Source organism: Hyposmocoma kahamanoa, unplaced genomic scaffold (assembly GCF_003589595.1).
Source record: "Hyposmocoma kahamanoa isolate Upper Pololo Valley unplaced genomic scaffold, ASM358959v1 79733, whole genome shotgun sequence".
In the NCBI taxonomy this organism is placed as follows: Eukaryota; Metazoa; Arthropoda; class Insecta; order Lepidoptera; family Cosmopterigidae; genus Hyposmocoma; species Hyposmocoma kahamanoa.
In genome coordinates this window covers 1-19,908 of record NW_020654040.1, presented here as the reverse complement: position 1 = coordinate 19,908, position 19,908 = coordinate 1, and the positions used below count along the sequence as shown (strand labels likewise).

Below are 19,908 nucleotides of genomic sequence, written 5' to 3'. Positions count from 1 at the left end.
TAAAGAAAGTGATGTGATTAGTTTGTAGTTAAGTTTATAATGATTATACTTTTGTATCGTCATGCCTAACCAAATATTATTCTTTTAGTTCATGTGTTTGAGTAATGGGACGCTTAGTTTAAAACCATAGTGTCTGTATACCTGCATAGTTATAGTGTACTCATGTTGTGTAAAAAAATCCACTCATTTATTCGAAGATTATATCGAAGCGATGGAGGAAGCGAGTTCTTGAGTGGAGACTACGGCGCGGTAAATGTAGAGTAGGACTCCCTCTGGCCAGATGTGTGAAAGCTTCCTGACAGTAGATGGATGTGACAATCTGAGGATCGGGCGAAATGGCGCTCATTGAGAGCGGCCCATGTCCAGCACTAGGCTGCGATAGGCTGATGATGACGAAAATGACCAAAACATTTCCGAATTTTCTGACAGCATTCACTTTATTAGCAGTAAAGATCCTCTCGTCATGGGAAGTACTGCCGTCTTATCCATTTCTGCCGCCAAGCGCCAAGTTGTAATGTCAGCATTACAGTATTCCAATTTTGGGATTGTCAACTTATGTCTCAGGGTGACGGGCGCAGTGGCAGTGCCCCTCAGATCTTTGCGATTCAAAGCTCTGAGTAGCACCGCAACTGTTATGGACAGGCGTATAGTTTACCATCAGGCGCACGATTAGTTTGTCCCGTCACTTGATATATAAAAAAGAAACTTTAATGGATGTAATTAAATTCAGATGGTCACGTTGGGTGCTGTCCCTGGCGATTCTCGCAGTGCTCATCTTCTTTCTGTACTGGGACACCAAGGATAAACCAGAGAGGCTCATCTCCCTGATTGGGCTTATACTAATTTTGTTGTTGGGTAAGTGATTGTTGATAGTTATAATACAGGATACTATATTAAAGGGCATTATGTTATTTGGCATTACAGATATGCGAAAAATTAAGAATTGACATAAAAGTTGAAACTAAATTCTAAATTCGCATAAATAGTTTGGCGTATTTATTTATACGCATAATTATTATGACACATAGGTAATGTAAAGCCCTAATAACCAGTGTTACTAATCAGGCTGCCCGATAATTTTGGCGGCCAAATTGGCAAACTACACAACGATCATAAACGAAAGATAATGTCAGTACAGAGTACTAAAAAAACCGACCTTTACAGTCATTCATCTCCTAGTTTGCCACCCTTAATGGTGGAATATTTTCTACAAATTTTATTGGAACCAACACTGAGGTATCTCTTTCTAACAAAAAACAATCACCATAATCGGTTCACAAACGAGTTATCGCGTAACATTCATATTAAAAAATCGAAGTCGAATAGAGAACCTCCTCCTTTTTTTTTGAAGTCGGTTAAATATTGTATTTATTTACTTACCACAAATGACAGCACAAATGAAAAAAAAAACGAAGAGAAAAAACACATAATCAAAGCATTGAAACGTAAAATATAAGTAAATAGTTACGAAACAAACTCACAAACAAAACAGAAAATTAAAATTAAAAAATATAAATGATAATGACTTCCTGTAATTACGTTACTAAATGCGTAAAACGAAATTCCGCCCAGGTTTCGTGTTCTCGTCACATCCCGGCCGTGTGCGCTGGCGCACCGTGCTGATGGGGTTGTTGATCCAGTTCCTCTTTGGCGTTATTTTTATCCGATGGGATCCTGGGAGGTTAGCACTACAGTGCTTTTCAGATAAGGTAAAAACTTATAATTATAAGTAAGTAGCAGTAGAGCTCCTTGTGATCTATCACAACTTTAGTTAGTCCAGGGTAGTACTGCCACCTTACCTATTTCTGCTGCCAAGCAGTAATGTCAGCATTACTGTTGCCGGTTTTGAAGGGCAAGGGTCCTGGTGAAATTATAGGCACATGAGATTTGTCAACTTACGTCTCAGGGTGACGGGCGCAGTGACAGTGCCTATAAGATCTTTGCGATTTAAAGCTCTGAGTGGCACTGCAACTGTTTTGGACAGGCGTGTAGCTTACCATCAGGCGCACGCCTTGTTCGTCCAGTCACTTGATATTATATAAAAAATATATAATAAAGGTGGAACACAAAGAAATTTTTTTTTAGTTAAAAATCAATATTACAAATCCTAAAACGACATCTCCTGTCAACCTCTTGCATATATCAAACTAAGTAGAGTGGTAATTTCGCAAAAAAACAAATCAGGGTAGTAAAACATAGTAGAAAACTTATTCTTGTGTTTAAATAAACAGTAAGTAATATACTGGTATTAACTTTAATATTGTAACAATCTTACATCTTGTACTCTTAGTCCTGGTTATAACATGAATTTATATATTTCATAAACTGGATCGCGCACTTCGATATACCAATATTACAAATTTACACCTCTTGGGTTATGTTAAGGTTTATTTTAAGTAAAAGTAAAAAACCGAGCCACGTGAGATAGCTCGAAGTAGTGGTCTGTCCTTGTCTAACAAGTTGCCAACGCTAAATAAAATCATCTAAGTAGTGTCCAGTCTATTAACTTTTTTAAATTTTGGTTAAATAAAATTAGCTTAAAGGTAATATGATTTTACTGTAATAATACAAAATATATATATCAACAACGAAACCTTCTATTATGAAGTAGCATATCAAATAAATATACTAATTTGTATTATGAAATAATATTAGTAGTTTTGGTCATCCACAAGCGGCCACATTTTCTGTAAAAATGAAAAAGTTAAAAACAATATGGCTGGCTGAAACATGAATAAACTCTCTATTAGAAAGAGACGCATTACTACTTCAAAGCCTCTCACTCGCCTCGTTATATTAACTTAAGTGCGCGGTCAAGGGTTTTAACCGCTTTTTCCCAGGCACTACTGGCTTTGTTCCCAGTGGCCAAAAATGGGAAAAAACCCATATGTTACCAGGTGGTGATAAAATGATGTTGTTGCCACTGGCGACAAATGGAATTTCAAACTTTCGGTATAAATTCAAGAAAAGCGAGCTGCTAATTTTCAAAGCGGGCGTGAAAATATATAACACTGTTCCACCTGTTATATACTCCGTCCAAAAATTTAATTAACTTTTGACAGCTGGAATTCTAATCCATTAGTGATATCCCAGTTTTGAAAAGAAGAAAGAAAAGAAGATATTGTCTGATTGAAATCGTGATGTTGCGTTTGACAATTTGTGTACTCTAGATTTAATAATTGATTTTTAATGAGGCTTCAAGTGATGATTCCTGTCTAAATGGAGAAGAATCCGACGATTCATTATAAGAAACAATAAGAATTTATTATAATTATTTACAATTTATTTCATTTCATTATAAGTTGTTAGACAGGTACCAACATTTATCAACTTGAATAATCTTCGTTATATAATTTGTTGGCTCGGTAAATATCGACCATGAACAGGATGCGTGGCAACGGTAACAGCCTTCTGAACACCATGTCGGAGGCTGTAACGTGTTTGATATTGTGCTATTAGACCAGGTTTCCTGTCGCCCAGAAGGGCTGGTGACAAGAATACCTATTGTTAATTTCTATTATTTATTTTTAATTATTTTCTGTCTATATCTGTATCTTAAATAAAAATTATTAGTATTAAAAAGTTATCTACTAATTTATTTCGTAGAATCTTCAAACCGCTCCCTTGAAAAGTTGTTTTTATTTTGCAGATATAGCTTTATTACACCAATGGTGAAATGTATGCACGGAATTTGTAACAGATGATATCGCACAGCTATTGCAATAGTGTTGTAACTCAAAATATGTGAAATTCAAAATTATGTTATTGCTGAACGCAAAACTTGAATCTTTACACGTCAAGACAACAGTCGCAACAATATTATGAGAAATAATAAAAAGATAGCTACTTAACTCGATATGAGACAAAGTTTTTGTGACCTAGTTCTGAATAAAACGGTTCTTACACAAAAATATGAAAATATGTTTTCCCTTTCATTTTCAAATATAGTTGACGAATTGTTTACATGTCTGTAATAGACTTTAACCTATACATACAATATTAATAATCTTTCCGGGGAAGTGAGTAATTTGTTTTTCATCGATTCTGAAAAAGTACACTTTTTGTGTTAATATACTATTATATATTAACAGTGCGAATAATCTTAGCCTTTGACAATAAATAAATAATCTCCCTTTTTAGGTGGCGACATTCCTATCGTATGGCACCGACGGCGCAGAGTTTGCCTTTGGCACGTTACTTGTGAGGACAGAGCAAGTATTTGCTTTCAGTGTAAGTTCACAAGGTTAATTTGTTCTTAAATAACTTTTCTATTTAAAACAAACCGACCTCAGAAGATCGTGGAATTACATCTATTTGCCAAGTTTTATTGTAATCGGTTATCGGAAAGTGCTCGAAACAGGATTCATCCCCTAGTTTGCGGTAGCAAACTTAAGCACAACTCACACTGGCGCGGAGTCGAAGCGTGGCGACGCGTCATGTTTTTCGCCTATAGCATATTCATCTCTATTTTACGATTATTAAGGCACAAATTTGTGTTGTGCAAATAAGTGCGCCGACGCTTGGTTAAGAGGGAGGGGGAGCATGCCAAAAAAGTTTTGACGTTGGCACCGCCCACATTTGTGAGATATATATATATATATAATATATCCTGAAGTTCGCGTGACATGCGCCAGGAGATGTTGAATTTTGCGCATTAAAAATACCAAATTCGTTTCAGCGGAATAACTCTAAAACTAAAGGGATTAAAAAAAATCCGTAGTGACAGTTGTCGATCATACATAAATATAATTAATTATCTAATTTTTGTCCTAATAACCTGTAGCATTTCGAGGATGAATCGAAAAAATGTGAAAATTAGAGGTCATTTCGTGATTTTTATCTATCGAGGAAACTTTATTGTTTTATGTTTCTACTAATGTCTATGCTTGAATATATCGTGTAGTTTACTCTTACAATATTTTATTTTTAACTTTAAAGTGGATATACCCCTCTAAAATCAAATCGAAGATTAGGAATTTTTCCTCTGCTCCCTCTTAAAGTCAAGCGGTTTTGCGCGTCGCTGTGCGTCAAAATGCGTCACTTGCGCACGTGAAGCGTCTGACACGACCAAACTGTGATCCGGGCGCGCTAATGCGAGCGTCGTCGCGCGACCGTGTTGTTGACGTAGTTGAAAAACAGGACGCGATGCGACGCTTTGACTTTGCGCCAGTGTGAGTTGAGCCTTAGAGGTGGAATATTTTCTGAAAAATTTTAATAGGACCAATACTGAAGTACCCTCTTTCCAATAAAAAAATAATCATCGAAATCGGTTCACAAATGCCTACCAAACAGATCTTAAAAGTATTAGATAGTATAAACACAGAATACTGAACAGTTAGTACGTGACAGATACATCACTCTCATACAAAATCGAAAACACCTACGCTATAATAGCCTACGAAATCTGACTCATGACACCAGGCGCTTACTATGTACAAAAAGGAACCGAAACACGCGCTCGCAGAGGTGAAAATAACGTTGCCCGTTGCGTGCAGTCGTGCGGAACCGAATGCGCTAGGGTTATCTGAGCGCTTGCACTGCCGGCGATACACTCAGCGGTAGGCACTTATCGCGTAACCTCGAGCAAATGACGTGAATAATACCCTGTACTGTGAGCACAGAGCTACGGAATTCACTCTGGGGCCCTGCCCAGAACATCCAGACCAAAACCAATTTTACAAAAGTTAATTTCCCAAATTAGTCCTGCCAGGACTTTCTTGTCTAGAAGAAGTCCCGGATTCGATATTCAATTCATCAAAACATAATTTTTATAAAAAAAACGACCGCAATTTTTGCCAAATATATCCTATTTGCCATGTTTTATTGAAATCGGTTACCAGAAAGTGCACGAACCGCATTCATCCCTCAGTTTGCCAATCTTAGAAGTGAAATATTTTCATCAAAAGGAACCAATATTGAGGTTCCAACAAAAAAGAATCATCAAAATCGGTCCACAAAAGCCGGAATAATCGCGTAACACACAGACAAAAAACTTGAGATCTTCCTCCTTTTTTGAAGTCGGTTAAAAAGTAAAAAATCTTCGCTCTAAATCGACAGTGGAAATTTGAAATGTGGTAAGGAATATTTTGTCGTAATGGAAAATGTTCCTTACTACAACGTAAAGGTCCTTTTCCCTTACGACAAAATGTCCCTTACGACATTTCAAATTTCTACCACCGATATGTAATAAATGTGATCAATATATTAATTTTTGTTCCCCAGTCACTTCCAGTAATCTTCTTCTTCAGCATGCTGGTAGAAGTTCTGTTCTTCTGGGGCGCCCTTCAGTGGTTCTGCCTAACATTAGGACGTCTATTGAGAAGCGCTACTTCCACCACAGTGTGTGAGAGTGTCATCTGCATTGGCAATGTATTTTTAGGGATGGTGAGCTTTTGAAACATTTATTTACAAATATTACTCGATTGTTGAGCACAGAATCGACACCTCCAACTACTGCAACTACGCCAACGTTATTTTTTGGACATTTTCTGTTATTTTTCTAAACCGCCATATTTATTAATTAATATTATGCACCCCGAATTTTATGGAAAAAAAAAGAAACAAAAAGCAAAATATAAACAGAACAGGACCCCGATTCAGAACTCTTCGATATTTTAACTAAATCGTACAGTTAGATAACGTTCTCGAATCGAAGGGCATTTTCCGAGCTATTAAACGTTCGATTAGTATTCAAATACGATATCGTTATCCAACAGCGTTTACGGAGTTAGTCGGTGATATAGATTATAAGAAAAATGAAAATCATTTTAATAAATGTTGGCCTAATATATAGAAATGCATTAAGTCTTGCATTAAAATAAATTAATGCAATTGAACAAAATCCACACTTTATTTAAAATAATAAGAGATTTCCATACTACATTCTTGCTTTGGAAACAATAGGACGTTCGGTAACTTTCATTCGATAACTATGTTCTGAATAATGTTTGTAGCCCTTGCCGGTCGAGAAGTTCGAGTAATTGTACGGGTGTGACGTCATTTCGGTTCCGTTTCGAATACGACAGTTTGACGTTCGATTCGGGTGTTGGGAATAAAAATGAAAAACAACTGAGTTATCGTAGGGTTCTGAATGGACCCCCAGGTCCAAAAAATAAATTGACGTAGTGTTCATTTGAATAATCGAGATGTTATACCATTGGTATAAGAAAACCACAAATGTGATCATATGCAAAGTGTTTTTGTCACATGAAAATGCAAAACGCAAAACAGAAAGCTCCGTGAGTGTACTTTTAGGGGACAATTTCCGCATTAGCTATGTAATGTCTTTTTATAATTACCATAAGAAATATTCCTTCGATCCGGCCGGATTCGAACCAGCGTCTTCGGCATACGCTCTCCTAGCTACGGAACAAACCAGCAGCTTTTACGAAATTTTCCATGTACTTACTTGTTACAGATCTTTAACGATTTTTTTGGCGTAGATCTGTGAGAAATCTATGAAACTTTTTCTTCACTCAGCCAAAAAACCTGTAAAAAACCAAGGAAAAAGATCTGCGACAAGCATAGAAATATTCAGATGACCGAATTATGTGGATGATCTACTCTCGAAGTCCGTCTACAGGGTTTTTTTAAATTAAATGTAAGCGCGCATTTCACCTCCATCTCACTCTCGCCTTGAAAAGGCCCAAGTTATAACGTTCAGGGAAGAAGTCTGCAGGCAGGGAATTCCACTCCATACCCATCATTTTTAGGTCTAGCTGCGATCGACACTCAAGTCTGTAGTAGTGTTGCAAAAAACTCGAGTTCGGGAGTCTACATTTACGAGCTCGACTCAATTTTGCATAGCTCGGCCTACAGCACTCTTGAGTCAGCATTGAGTCATCAGAGCACGAACTCGAGTCTAAAAAGAACTCGAGTTGTAAACTAATACGAGTTTTGAACAAAACTCGACTCGAAAGGACTTCTACTCGGCAAAGTTTCGAGTACGACGAACAGGGTGCAATTTTATTGAACAACTACTTATTGCCCACGAATTAAATAAAAAACAAAAACCCAATATGGTGATTTTAAAAAACAAGATATGAATCCTTAATTATACTACAGTAATTATACTAATTACACTAATTATACTACAGTTTAACATACCACCCCGCTACACCGCTCAGTAGGTACTTAACCAGTCTCCAGTGCAACTCGTTACATAAATACTGCCTCTGTGGCCGAACGGTTGCCATGCTGGCCTGCCACGCAGAGGTCTGGGGTTCGATCCCCGGACTTGGAGAAATATTTGTATGGCCTACATTTATTTCTCTCGTGAGTTTGGATGTAATTGCAAGAGTCAGTGCATAAGAAATCCAGTCTTGTCGAGAGTTCATGGTAAGTCGTTTGAATTTGACACTTAAGGCAGTCTCCGATTGGGGCGATGCCAATCTTGTCAGATTTAATGCTACCAAAACTCAGGCGTTTCTTTTCTCCACTAAACGGAATCACTTTCACCTGACTCCGACTTTTCATGATATATCCATACCGATAGCCGACCGTCTTCACATAGTGGGAATAGACGTGTCGTCCAATCTGAACTTCGGCACATATATTGAATCCATGGCCAAAAAGGATTCAATATAATATATATAATATAATAATAAGGATTCAGCCAGGAATACTCGGCATTCTTTCCAAGGTGAGGCGTTACTTCACAACGGGACAGTTGCTTGAGCTGTACCAAGCACAAGTCTGGTCGTGTATGGAGTACTGCTGCCACTTATGGGATGGCTCTGCTAAATACCAACTGGCCACCTTGGATTCAATAGACAAGCACGTTAAGAGGCTTATCGGTGAATCGGAATTAGTAGAGGTGAAGCTGCAGAGACTTGAACACCATCGTAGAGTTGCCAGCTTATCAGTATTCTACAGGATATATCACGGAGCGTGTGCGATGAAATGACATAATTTGATTCCGCGTTCCCCTTTCTATCATCGGGGGACTATACGTGGGCTGGGGTTCCACCCTTATGTTGTGGATATTCCAAGGGTTCGCACGAAACGTTTCGCTTCCACATTTGTATGGCGAGAGGCTGGAGAGTGGAATTCCCTGCCTGCAGACTTGTTCCCTGAACGCTATAACTTGGACCTTTTCAAGGCGAGAGTGAATAGGCGTTATTTAGGTGTGCATGCTACATCCTCGACTTCTTCGTCACTTTCTATCAGGTGAGATGGAGGTCAAATGCGCACTTATTTTTTATAAATAATAATAATAATTTGTGGTTGTATATGTGTGCGTCCATGGCACCCGCGATACAGGGTTTCCCTAGTGCGGGGCTATGAGTGTGTGCGCATTATTATTATTATTAAATAGATTCGAGCACTAATGTCGAGTCTATTCGAAAACTCGATAAGCTCGTAATATATCAAACAGTGGAGTATATGTCTTTATGAGTCGAGTCTTGTGAATTGGAGTCGAGTTCTAAAATCTCGAGTGTTTTACAACACTAGTCTGTAGGTCACCCATACGAAAACGGCCGTAACTATGGATTTGGGCGCGTGCCCATTATGTCGTAACGTTTTATTTATCGTTGGATGACTATCGCATCTAGTCTGTTCCCATATCACGACTATCTGTCGTGACTGTGTGGACGTTGATTTTATCGTTGAACAGCTGACGTGTCTAGCTATTTCCACTAGATCGTGACGACAATTTATCGGTTCACGGAAGGCGCCTTGTCGTTTGCACGACGGAATCGTTTGAAGCTACGATTATCTGTCGTCATATTTTTATCGTGACGTTTTATTTACTGTCGGACGACTGTCGTTCTAACTGTTCCCATTGTCACGACAGTCTATCGTCGTAACGTCAAAAAAGTTGTGAACGACAGTTAATAGTGTTGTACTAGATATGAACAACTTCACTTAAATATACAAGCCACGACACTTTAAACTGCACGACTATCTGTCGTCACGACATAATGGGAACGCGCCCTTACGCGCTTCGAAAGAATGGTCCCAGTTAAGACTGTGAATTATATAACAAATAGAAAAAAAAAATGTAAAATAAAAATGTCACCCTGTATTAATTTGCCTGTTCCAGTCGGAATCTATCTTGATGATCAGACCGTACATCGCGCTGCTTACTCCATCAGAAATACACGTTGTCATGGCCTCGGGTTTTGCTACTGTCTCGGGTAAGCATTTTCATCTTATTTTGTTTAGAAGACTCAATTGACATTACCACGAAACGAATTTTAGTAACGAAATCATACATAGTATGATTTTTTGTAATACCAAGTCACGGGTAAGCGACACACACGCCTATCCATAACAGTTGCAGTGCCACTCAGACATTTAAATCGCAAAAATCTCAGTGATGCTGCCACTTGGCCTTGAGACATAAGTTGACATAACATAAGTCCCATGTGCCTATAATTTCACCAGCACCCTTACCCTTCAAAACCCGAACACAATAATACTGGCATTACTGCTTGGCGGCGAAAATGTGTAAGGTGGCAGTAGGTGCGATTCAAAGCTCTGAGTGGTATTACCACTGTTATGGACAGGCGTGTAGCTTACTATTAGGCACACAACTTGTTGGTCCTGTTACTTGATATTATAAAAAAAAATAATAGGACCAGCATATGAGCTCGCTAATGAGAGTACCGATCGACCATCTGTCGACCTTCATGAAGGAGGTCTTTTGGACGGAGAGTGTTGTACAATATCGGTGATTCCGCGGCCGGTTACCTAACACCAGATTGCGCCACACGTCACCGGCAAGTGAAATTCGTGTAGATTACTTATTTAGGTTATTGTACTGTTATATTATATTGTATGTATGTCAGTCCTTAAGGTGTATTATCCGTCATAGCTCCTTGTGAAAGATTTCGTCCTGGGAAGTACCTACAGCCACCTTACCTATTTCTGCCGCCAAGCAGTAAGGTCAATATTAAAAATATGCATAGACAAAGAAGGATGGCGAAAGCTGACCCAATAATTATATAATCAATGAAGAGCCATTCATGGACTTTGATAGTATAATTTTACGTTTTAGTTTATGCCTAGTTATCAATGTATTTTTGTATATTTTTAGAAATCGGGAATAAAAAAATTGTAAAACAATGTATTTTAGAATAAATGCAAGAACATAACGCAATTGAGTCAGTTCGACCAGAGATTAGGTAACGTTCTTGTACTTACGTTTCATTTTAAGCATGATTGAACGTTTACCTACTTGAAATATGTATATTGGTTATTTTATAATACACACTTAAAACATTAAACCTTTATAATACCTAATCAAATAATCAATTAAATAGTAATGACATAAAGTAAAAAATAAAACACGATGTGACGAAAATGTTTACATAATATTTAAATGAGACAAAGTGACAAGAGGCCTCTTGCCAATGTCAGTGTCATAATTGAGAACAGTGTGACCATTTGTTTCAGATTGAATTTTTAATCATTTTCATTGCGGCAGAACGTGTTAACGTTGTGTTAAATACAGCAAAGTTTTCTGCTACTACGAACAAACATCTGAAGCGGGACAATGTTATAAACATAACGTAAATAAACTTTATTACCCCAGCTTCTTTAGGCTAAAATCAATTAGCTTTTCTGTTGCTTTGATAATGAATCACAAGTATTGATAAGCCTCTTTAATGCATGTCGTCAAAAACACTGGGACACAAAATACCCTGGATTCCCATCATTCTTTAATGTCCTCTGCATTGCCTTCCGCCAGGTTCCCCTGGCCCTTACACTTTAATGCAGGTATTTTTGTAGTAACCAGGGCAACATCAAAGTTAATTTTTAAATTAATAATATCTATGATTAAGCAATAGATAAGTAAACAATGATAGTACAAGTAAAATGATAGTAGTAAAATAAACCCGCTATCTTTATTAAAACGAATCGTGTTATTATTTTGATCGCAGATTACGAATAAAGATCATCGAAAAGAAATACAGAGTAAATATTAACAATAATACTTTTTTACAAAACAGTATTATCGTATAGATGTTTTTTTTTATGAGACCCAGTGACGGGACGAACATGTTGTGGGTTTGATGGTAAGCGACACGTATGTCCATAACAGTTACAGTGCCATTCAGAGCTTTAAGTCGCATAGATTCACTGCCACTACGCCCGCCATGCCATATTTATACGTAACGAGCATCCACTAAAACACTGAAGACGATACACATATTGATTTTAATCGAGAAAATCGTGTCCACTGTCTTGGATTAAGAAGTATTACCATTTTCGAATAGATAATGGTAAGGCTCAATTCACACTGGCGCAGAGTCGAAGCGTCGCGACGCGTCATGTTTTTCGCCTACAGCATATTCATCTCTATTTTCCCAATATTAAGGTACAAATTTGTGTTACGCAAATATGGAGTCAAGTGTCGATGCGCGTCGACGCCTGGTTGTGGTCGAGCGGCTTCGCGGGTCGACGCGCGTTATTTGAGCGCAGTGAGGCGTCAGACGCCGACCACACTGTGATCCAAGCGCACTAATGCAAGCGCCGTCGTGCGCCAGTGTGAGTTGAGCCTAAAAGCAAGCAGCTTGATTTTAGTCGGTCCGCCATTTTGCTTTTAACTCCAAACAAAAAACTTATGCGAGATGTGTTGATATGCAGTTTCTAACAGCACACGTAAAAGGCATATTATATTTAAATGATCATTTTAAATTTGCAAAAGCAGCAGGCAAAATAATCTAAACGGTCATCTTTTTTAATGATTTTTCCTTTTTCTCTGAGACTAAATAGAATAAATTAAATCAAAGGATACTTAAATATGTTCGCAAACAACGCAAAAAATGTTCGATTTGTATAAATTAACTTTGATAGTTTTATATCGCTTATTTGTCTTTAAACTAAGACAAATGAGCATTAGACATAAAATTTATATTTATTTTTAAAACAAAGTAAATGTTGATTGTATTTGTATACTAGTTTTTTTAAATTTATTTATATAATAACGCACACACTTAACATAGCCCCGCACTAGGGAAACCCTGTGTCGCGGGTGCTATGGACATACACACATAGATAACCATCATCGGGGGACTAGACGTGGGCTGGGATTCCACCCCTATGTTGTGGATATTCCTAGGATTCGGACGAAGCGGTTCGCTTCCACATTTATACAGCGAGCGGCTAGAGAGTCGAATTCCTTGTCTGCGGACGTACCTATTCCCCGAACGCTATGACTTCGACCTTTTCAAGGCGAGAGTGAATAGGCGTTATTTAGGTGCGCATGCTACAATGTCGACCTCATCATCACTTTCCATCAGGTGCACTTATTTTTCATAAAAAAATAATTTGACCTGAAAACATGTTCGGAAACGCATGCAAATTGGCTTCTGGCACTCGGCGGTCTCTACCGCAACACGCTCTTAGCTCGCTCGGCTCGTGATGCTTTTTCATTTACTAATCTAACCTAGCCTACTGAATAGATGGCACAACCAAGTAACCAAGGTTTATTAAGAGATCAATATTAAAAGCTATACTTACTGGTTATAAATATCATCGTTAAAATACCAATGATAACAAAGAGGATCAAATATTATTTTTGAATACCAATTATTAATTTAGTATGCTTAAACATAGTAATAGAGTTACCTTGAATGCAGTTCATTTAGAATTTACCCGTAGATCAACTAATATATACGGAACAATGAATATTATATATCTAACATAAAAAAAGTATCGATCGAATATTATCCTCAAGTATAATTTTCCACTCAACAAATCGCTACAACAATCACACGTAGTATTTAACGTAAATGCATCAAATTATTCCGTACCAGAGTAATGTAAATTGGATTTATCTACACACACATCATAAACCCTCTATGATGTGTTCAAAAACCGCAAATTACGAACAGCATTAAGATAAATTGTTTTGTTAAAACAAATTTCTTCTTATAGAGCTTATAATATGTGTATAGATAAAGCTGTGTAATATGTAACTGTACATAATTAGGCATTAAAACACTCGTGTGACAAACTGACACTCGTATTTTGCCTTTCATTATTAAATAATTTAATAGTCACATAAACTACTATTATTTATTAGAAACACTAACATTATGTTCACGACACATTTTTATCTTATTCGACTTGACTGTTCTAGATTGTAAACAATAAATTATAAGTGTTGGCGGCAATCTCAATACAACAGTCACAAACTAAATTACATTTTTTTACAAATTGCCATACATAAATAATTAAAATTAGATAGCAATAGAATAGGTGAGAAATGCTATATTAAGGAGTTTAATTATGTTATTTTACCGCTATGTGCCATTTAAATTTGTTTTACTCAAAATTTCCAGGTACAATCCTCGCTTCGTACATCGCGTTCGGCGCAGAACCAGCTCACCTGGTTACAGCCAGCGTCATGTCCGCCCCAGCTGCAATTTGCATGTCCAAATTGCTAATGCCTGAGACCAAGCGGTCGCTCACCACAGTTGAGAACATAAAACCTGTAGAATGGTGAGACTATAGAACATAAGAGTTTGTGGAGTTACCGTTTGCCATGTTTTATTGAAAACGGTTAACGAAAAGTGGGTGAAATGCATTGACTTACAATTATATGGACATCGGGTCCGCGCTAAAAAGTGTCCGAACTTATAGGGCGTTAAAATCGTATACAGAGCGTCATTCACGCTTTAGTCTTCGTTTGTTCGACTGACAGCGAAGCAAGCAAATTTAGACAGTACTGCGATGACATTACAATTTAAATTCAATGTTTATATTATAGAATATTCTTTTTGTTATCATTTTCACAACTAAAGACTTAGGTAATTAAGGTAGCAGTCAAGGCACGAAAGGAAACGGATTAATACAATTCACTTTCAATAATTTATTCCCTTTTCAGTAGATAGTATACATGAGAATTGTTAATAAATGACACAAGAAAAGGAGACAATTAGTACATACCTGTATAAATTAGATAACTTTTATATACGTTAACACACAGTATCCACAGTATTTCTTCTGGCTAGGAAATACGATCGCAGACTGAATAAACTTTCTTCTGCAACCACACCATCAACCTTCGCCCCACCGTTTTTTGGTGTGTTAAAATACTGTGATTTCATTGGTTAAGGCTTTTGGTAGGCCGATCCTTGATTGGTTGGCACTTCTTTTAAAAAGGAATTTAGATACTTTTAAATGTCATTATTGTTTAAATCAAATACAGAAATGATAGCAATTATGATTAAATCAATCGTAATTTTTTTTAAATATACTTAAGATTAAAAATCCTTTCAACTATAATTACTAATATAATAATAAATAATTCGACAATAATCGATACAAGTACTAATTAAATGCGTTACGCTAACATTTTAAAATTGTTCAAGATTTCTGCCGTCCGCGGCAGGCATTAAACCGTGACTAAATATTTTTTTGAGATACTTATCATAAAAAACCATAACTCAGTTTAATGATATTTTAGCTATGCATCGTTAGCGTAGGTCAAAAGCGTAACTTTTAACGTAGGTTTTAAAAGAGAATTTTGTGTTCTATTTAAAACGGATATTTGACCTTTTCTTTTATTTACCCTGCCGTCGCTTGTTGTACTTAGCAAAATTACCACGTTCTATTTTTAAAAAAACCATCAAGTTTATAACCGGAAATAGAAACGAAATGTCATTTAATTTGTTTGAAAACTATTCTGCCAAATCATTACGGTGACAACTGCGCTGCCAGCCTGAATTCGAAACAATTGACGGGTGTCGTCAATTGTTTTACTTCAAATCGACCAGTTTAAATTGAGCTCTGCTACAATGACGGAAAATTGAAAAATTACATATTTAATATTTAATTACCGATTAAATGTGATTCCGTTTCTGTTGTAATTAGATGTTTTGCTGTTTTTCCTATACCACCGAATGGAACAGACCTCCGTTGTTAGATATATTATCTTTATTACAATAAATACATAATGTTTTTGGAATATACGGAGACGTACCTATACGTACACAGGGCAGTTGTTGGCGCTGTACTACTTCAGCTTTCTAATTTGTGATTTCAGTGCAAACGACAGTTGATATTTAACAGTGATATAGTGAGCCCATTTGCCTGATGTGTTGCCAGGGATGGATGGCCTTATTTCGTCTCTTTTTCTGGTCATATACTCGTTGTTTGAAACTCATTATTGGGTTTACGCTGTTAGCATTTCAACCGCATAATAAGGTCTTAAGTATAAAAAAGTTATCGATCAAAGACTTCAATCTACTGGTCAAAAAACTATATATAGGTACGATAAGATCATTGCTAGTAGGTTTTTTAATAACATCAAGTGATGAGACGAACTTGCGCCTGGTGGTAAGCGACACGTCTGTCCATGACAGTTGCAGTGCCACTGAGAGTTTTAAGTCACAAAGATCTGAGCGGCACTGCCACTGTGCTCGTCACCCTGAGACATAAGTTGACAAGTCCCATATGCCTGTAACTTCACCAGCGCACTTACCCTTCAAAACCGGAGCCAGCAACGCAGTAATGGTCATATTACTGCTAGGCGGCACAATTAAGTAAAGTGGCAGTTTTTCCCTGGACGAACGCTTTCACAAGGAGGTCTATTGCTAGTAATACTAGCACATGGCCATCGTTGTTATCGACAGACTTCGTTGGTAGAATATTTGAACTCTGTCCTGAAAAGCTGTCATTTTGCAAATGTGGCCTTATTTCACCATTTTATGAATTATAAACCTGTCTATTCCAGTGAGGACCAATCAGTGCTGTCAGCGGCGACACGAGGCGCGACCAACGGCATTGCCCTCCTCCTGAACATAGTTGCCAACATAGTAGCGTTCGTGTCCTTCATCGCGTTCGTCAACGGGGTGTTGGGGTACTGCGGGGGTCTGCTTGGGTTCGCTGACCTCACTCTTGAATGGATTTTCGGGAAGATTTTTATACCACTGGCTTGGGTTATGGGTATGATGATTATTTTTAATTTTTACATCACCACCAACCAATTTATACATTATTCAATCAATCAATATATTTATTCGTCATCATCACACAGCTATGATGCACCTCTTGAGGCGTACGACAATTTATGTCCAATCTAATTGATTTCGGTCAACTAATTCTATATCGGCGCGATTATGTTTTGTATTTACATAATGTGCACATATGCATACAAAGCCATGTTGTGCTTTTCGCACCATTGCCAAATTTGTTTACTTAAATCGTTAAGGGGGTATTGGATCCCACCCTTGCGATTTATGCAACTGATCGCCGTATTATTGCGTACTCGCAACAATATAACACAATCAGATTATACTAATATCATATAAGAATACTGCAATTCTTAGCAATTGATATGGTGCTTCTTCTCAACAACCTTCCGTTGGCCTCCTGTGCTTCTCGCGCCACATACGGAATCCCAACCGGTGCGCGGTGCATCTATATAATGTATAATTTAAAACTTGAGGTTCTCATATACGATGAAGCCGAGTAAATATTGTCTGTCCACCAACTCAAGTCACTTAGAATTATATCTGGAAGATAAATTGTTGTTTCATAGTTACCGTCATGTTTTTGAAGACTTAGAAATTTTAGTGTTTCCAGTAAGTTTGTATATAACCAACCGTATTTAGTGGCTGGGCAAGCTGAGATGAGGACACCAATCAATTGAGCGTACTCCCGTATAGTACATCGGGGTAACCTCATTATTTTTTAAAGTAAATGGTAAATTTTTTGACGTTTATCTAAAGGTAAACTTATACTTAAATTTCATCAATCAAAATTGAATCATAAAAATTTACAAACTTGACATGGTGGTAACACAGACTTACCGTAATTAACGATGAAGCCTAAACATTGCAATAAGTTAATGGTCGCATTAACATTATTGATGCATCGTCATAATCAACTGCTATACAACAAATATCATCTAAATATACCACGGATTTAAATCCTTGTTGTCTCAAATGTATTACAACTTCTTTCATGATTTTGGTAAACACTTTCGATGCTGTGGACAAGCCGTATGCCAGAGCAGTAAATTCATAGGTTTTAATTTCATTCGAACCACAAGGTAAATTCTAAAATCTGTGGTACTTACGATCTGCTTCGCAGATAGATGTCAGTGAAACCCCTGCGAGGTATCAATATTGAGGCAATTCGATATTCCTCCATGTTAAAATGAGTATTTTGTTACAAATTTGTTAAAGGATGTTATGTTCAATATAGAGTACTACCGTTGCGTTTTGGGGCTAAAAAGTACTACAAATGTATTGATGTTTTCTAGGACAGCACTTTGTCACTGCTCCCAAGTCAATTAAATTTTTAATTGCGTTATGCACTTTTTTATTATCGTCTGGCGATAAACTAATGCCGGGTATTACAGACTGGTGTTCGTACCTGTTTACATAATGGTATTGTTGGCGAAGCCGCATATTGGTTTTGCAGCTGACTGTCACCTAAAACCATTAACGATCTTCTTTATAGACTTGCGCTACCTAGCTCGAAATTAAATATGCACAGCTCAGGACCATTTGTAATGGCAATTAAAATTTTCAATAAACTCCCCAATACAATTTCATCCAAATCGCAGACTAATTTATTTAATAAACAGCTTAGAGCACATTTGATTAAAAAATGTTATTATAGTTTAAAAGAGTTTTTTGAAGTATAATTAATTAATATAATACCTTTTCAATTACTGTTTTAATTACTAGTTTTACATTTTGTTAGTTATATAAGTTAGAAAAAATTGTTAACTTCTTATTATGTTTCATTTATGTTTTATTTTTATTTTCTTATTATACTTTTAATTGCGGCGCAAATAAACAGGGTCATGTTGACACTATATATAAATTTTAAGACCTATGTAACACATGGAAGCAATAAATACTTTACTTTACTTAAAATTGCATTAGATAGGTAATTGAGTTTTAACTACGTCATGTTTCGTTAACACTTATTAATTGTACGTATGTGAGATTTAAATTGAAATAGCTCGCAGTTGATTTCTTATTGCAGTTAACTCATGGTTAACCCCAACTTAATTTTATTTTAAACATAGTTTTCTTAGAATAATATAATTATTAAAATCGGCTCGTAGTCGATGTCATAATCGCGGTAAACCCACGGTTAACCCTGACGTAAATTTATTTAAAATTAACTTTACTTATTATCACGTATGTACTAGTATTGTTCAAATTAAAATCGATTCGCAGTCGATTTTATTATCGTGGTTAACTCGCAGTTAACCCCGACGCAATTTTATTTAAAAAAGTGTTTGCTTATTAGCATGTAAGAACTAATATTGTTCAAATTAAAATCGACTGGCAGTCGATTACATTATTGTGGTTAACTCGCAGTTAACCCCGAGGCAGTTTTAATATAAATCATGTAAAATGCACATATTAGTATATTCAGATTTTCATCCACCCATATTCGATTTGGTTATCGGGGATAACTCGCAGTTAACCCGATGTTTTATTAAATGTAGGTTAGATTCACATTTGCGATGAATGAAAGCGAACATTTATTATCATCGCGGAAGTATTAAGTAGTGGTATATGATAAAAATGAATATTTTAATTTTTTATTTTCATTATTTATAAGGGTAAGAAAAAATCTTACCTTGATCAATGTCCGACACGTCTGATGATATTATGATCCTATAACGCCGACGACGTTCGGTATCTGTATTTTCCAAGTATTTCAGTACTTTTACAATATTCGATTTTTTCTAAGTTTGTTCGCGTTGACATTTTAACGGAGCTGTGGAAGTGTGCTTGTTGCCACGCACGAAAAAGGAATGAGGATAGAAAATGGCTAATGGTTAATGCCTGGTAAGGAGCGTCAACGTCAAAATTTTTTTTTTCTCTAAAAACCGTTGCCTAGCAAGTTAAGGAAACTACCTGGTTAAATATTATATCGAGAATGAAGCAACGAAATATAATCTTAATATATTTCTGGAATCTT

At 36.7% G+C, this 19,908-nt stretch overlaps 1 protein-coding gene across 1 annotated transcript; it reads left to right on the top strand.

Moving 5' to 3' along the window:
* Positions 1-730: 730 nt before the first annotated feature.
* Positions 731-17,054, top strand: LOC113233721 (sodium/nucleoside cotransporter 1-like; the record flags this gene model as incomplete). Its single annotated transcript, XM_026468900.1, has 7 exons — positions 731-855; positions 1,573-1,709; positions 4,141-4,230; positions 6,223-6,384; positions 10,046-10,139; positions 14,295-14,454; positions 16,691-17,054. Coding segments are annotated over 7 exons (1,117 nt in total), but the record flags the coding sequence as incomplete, so codon positions are not given.
* Between the last annotated feature and the right edge of the window lie 2,854 nt (positions 17,055-19,908).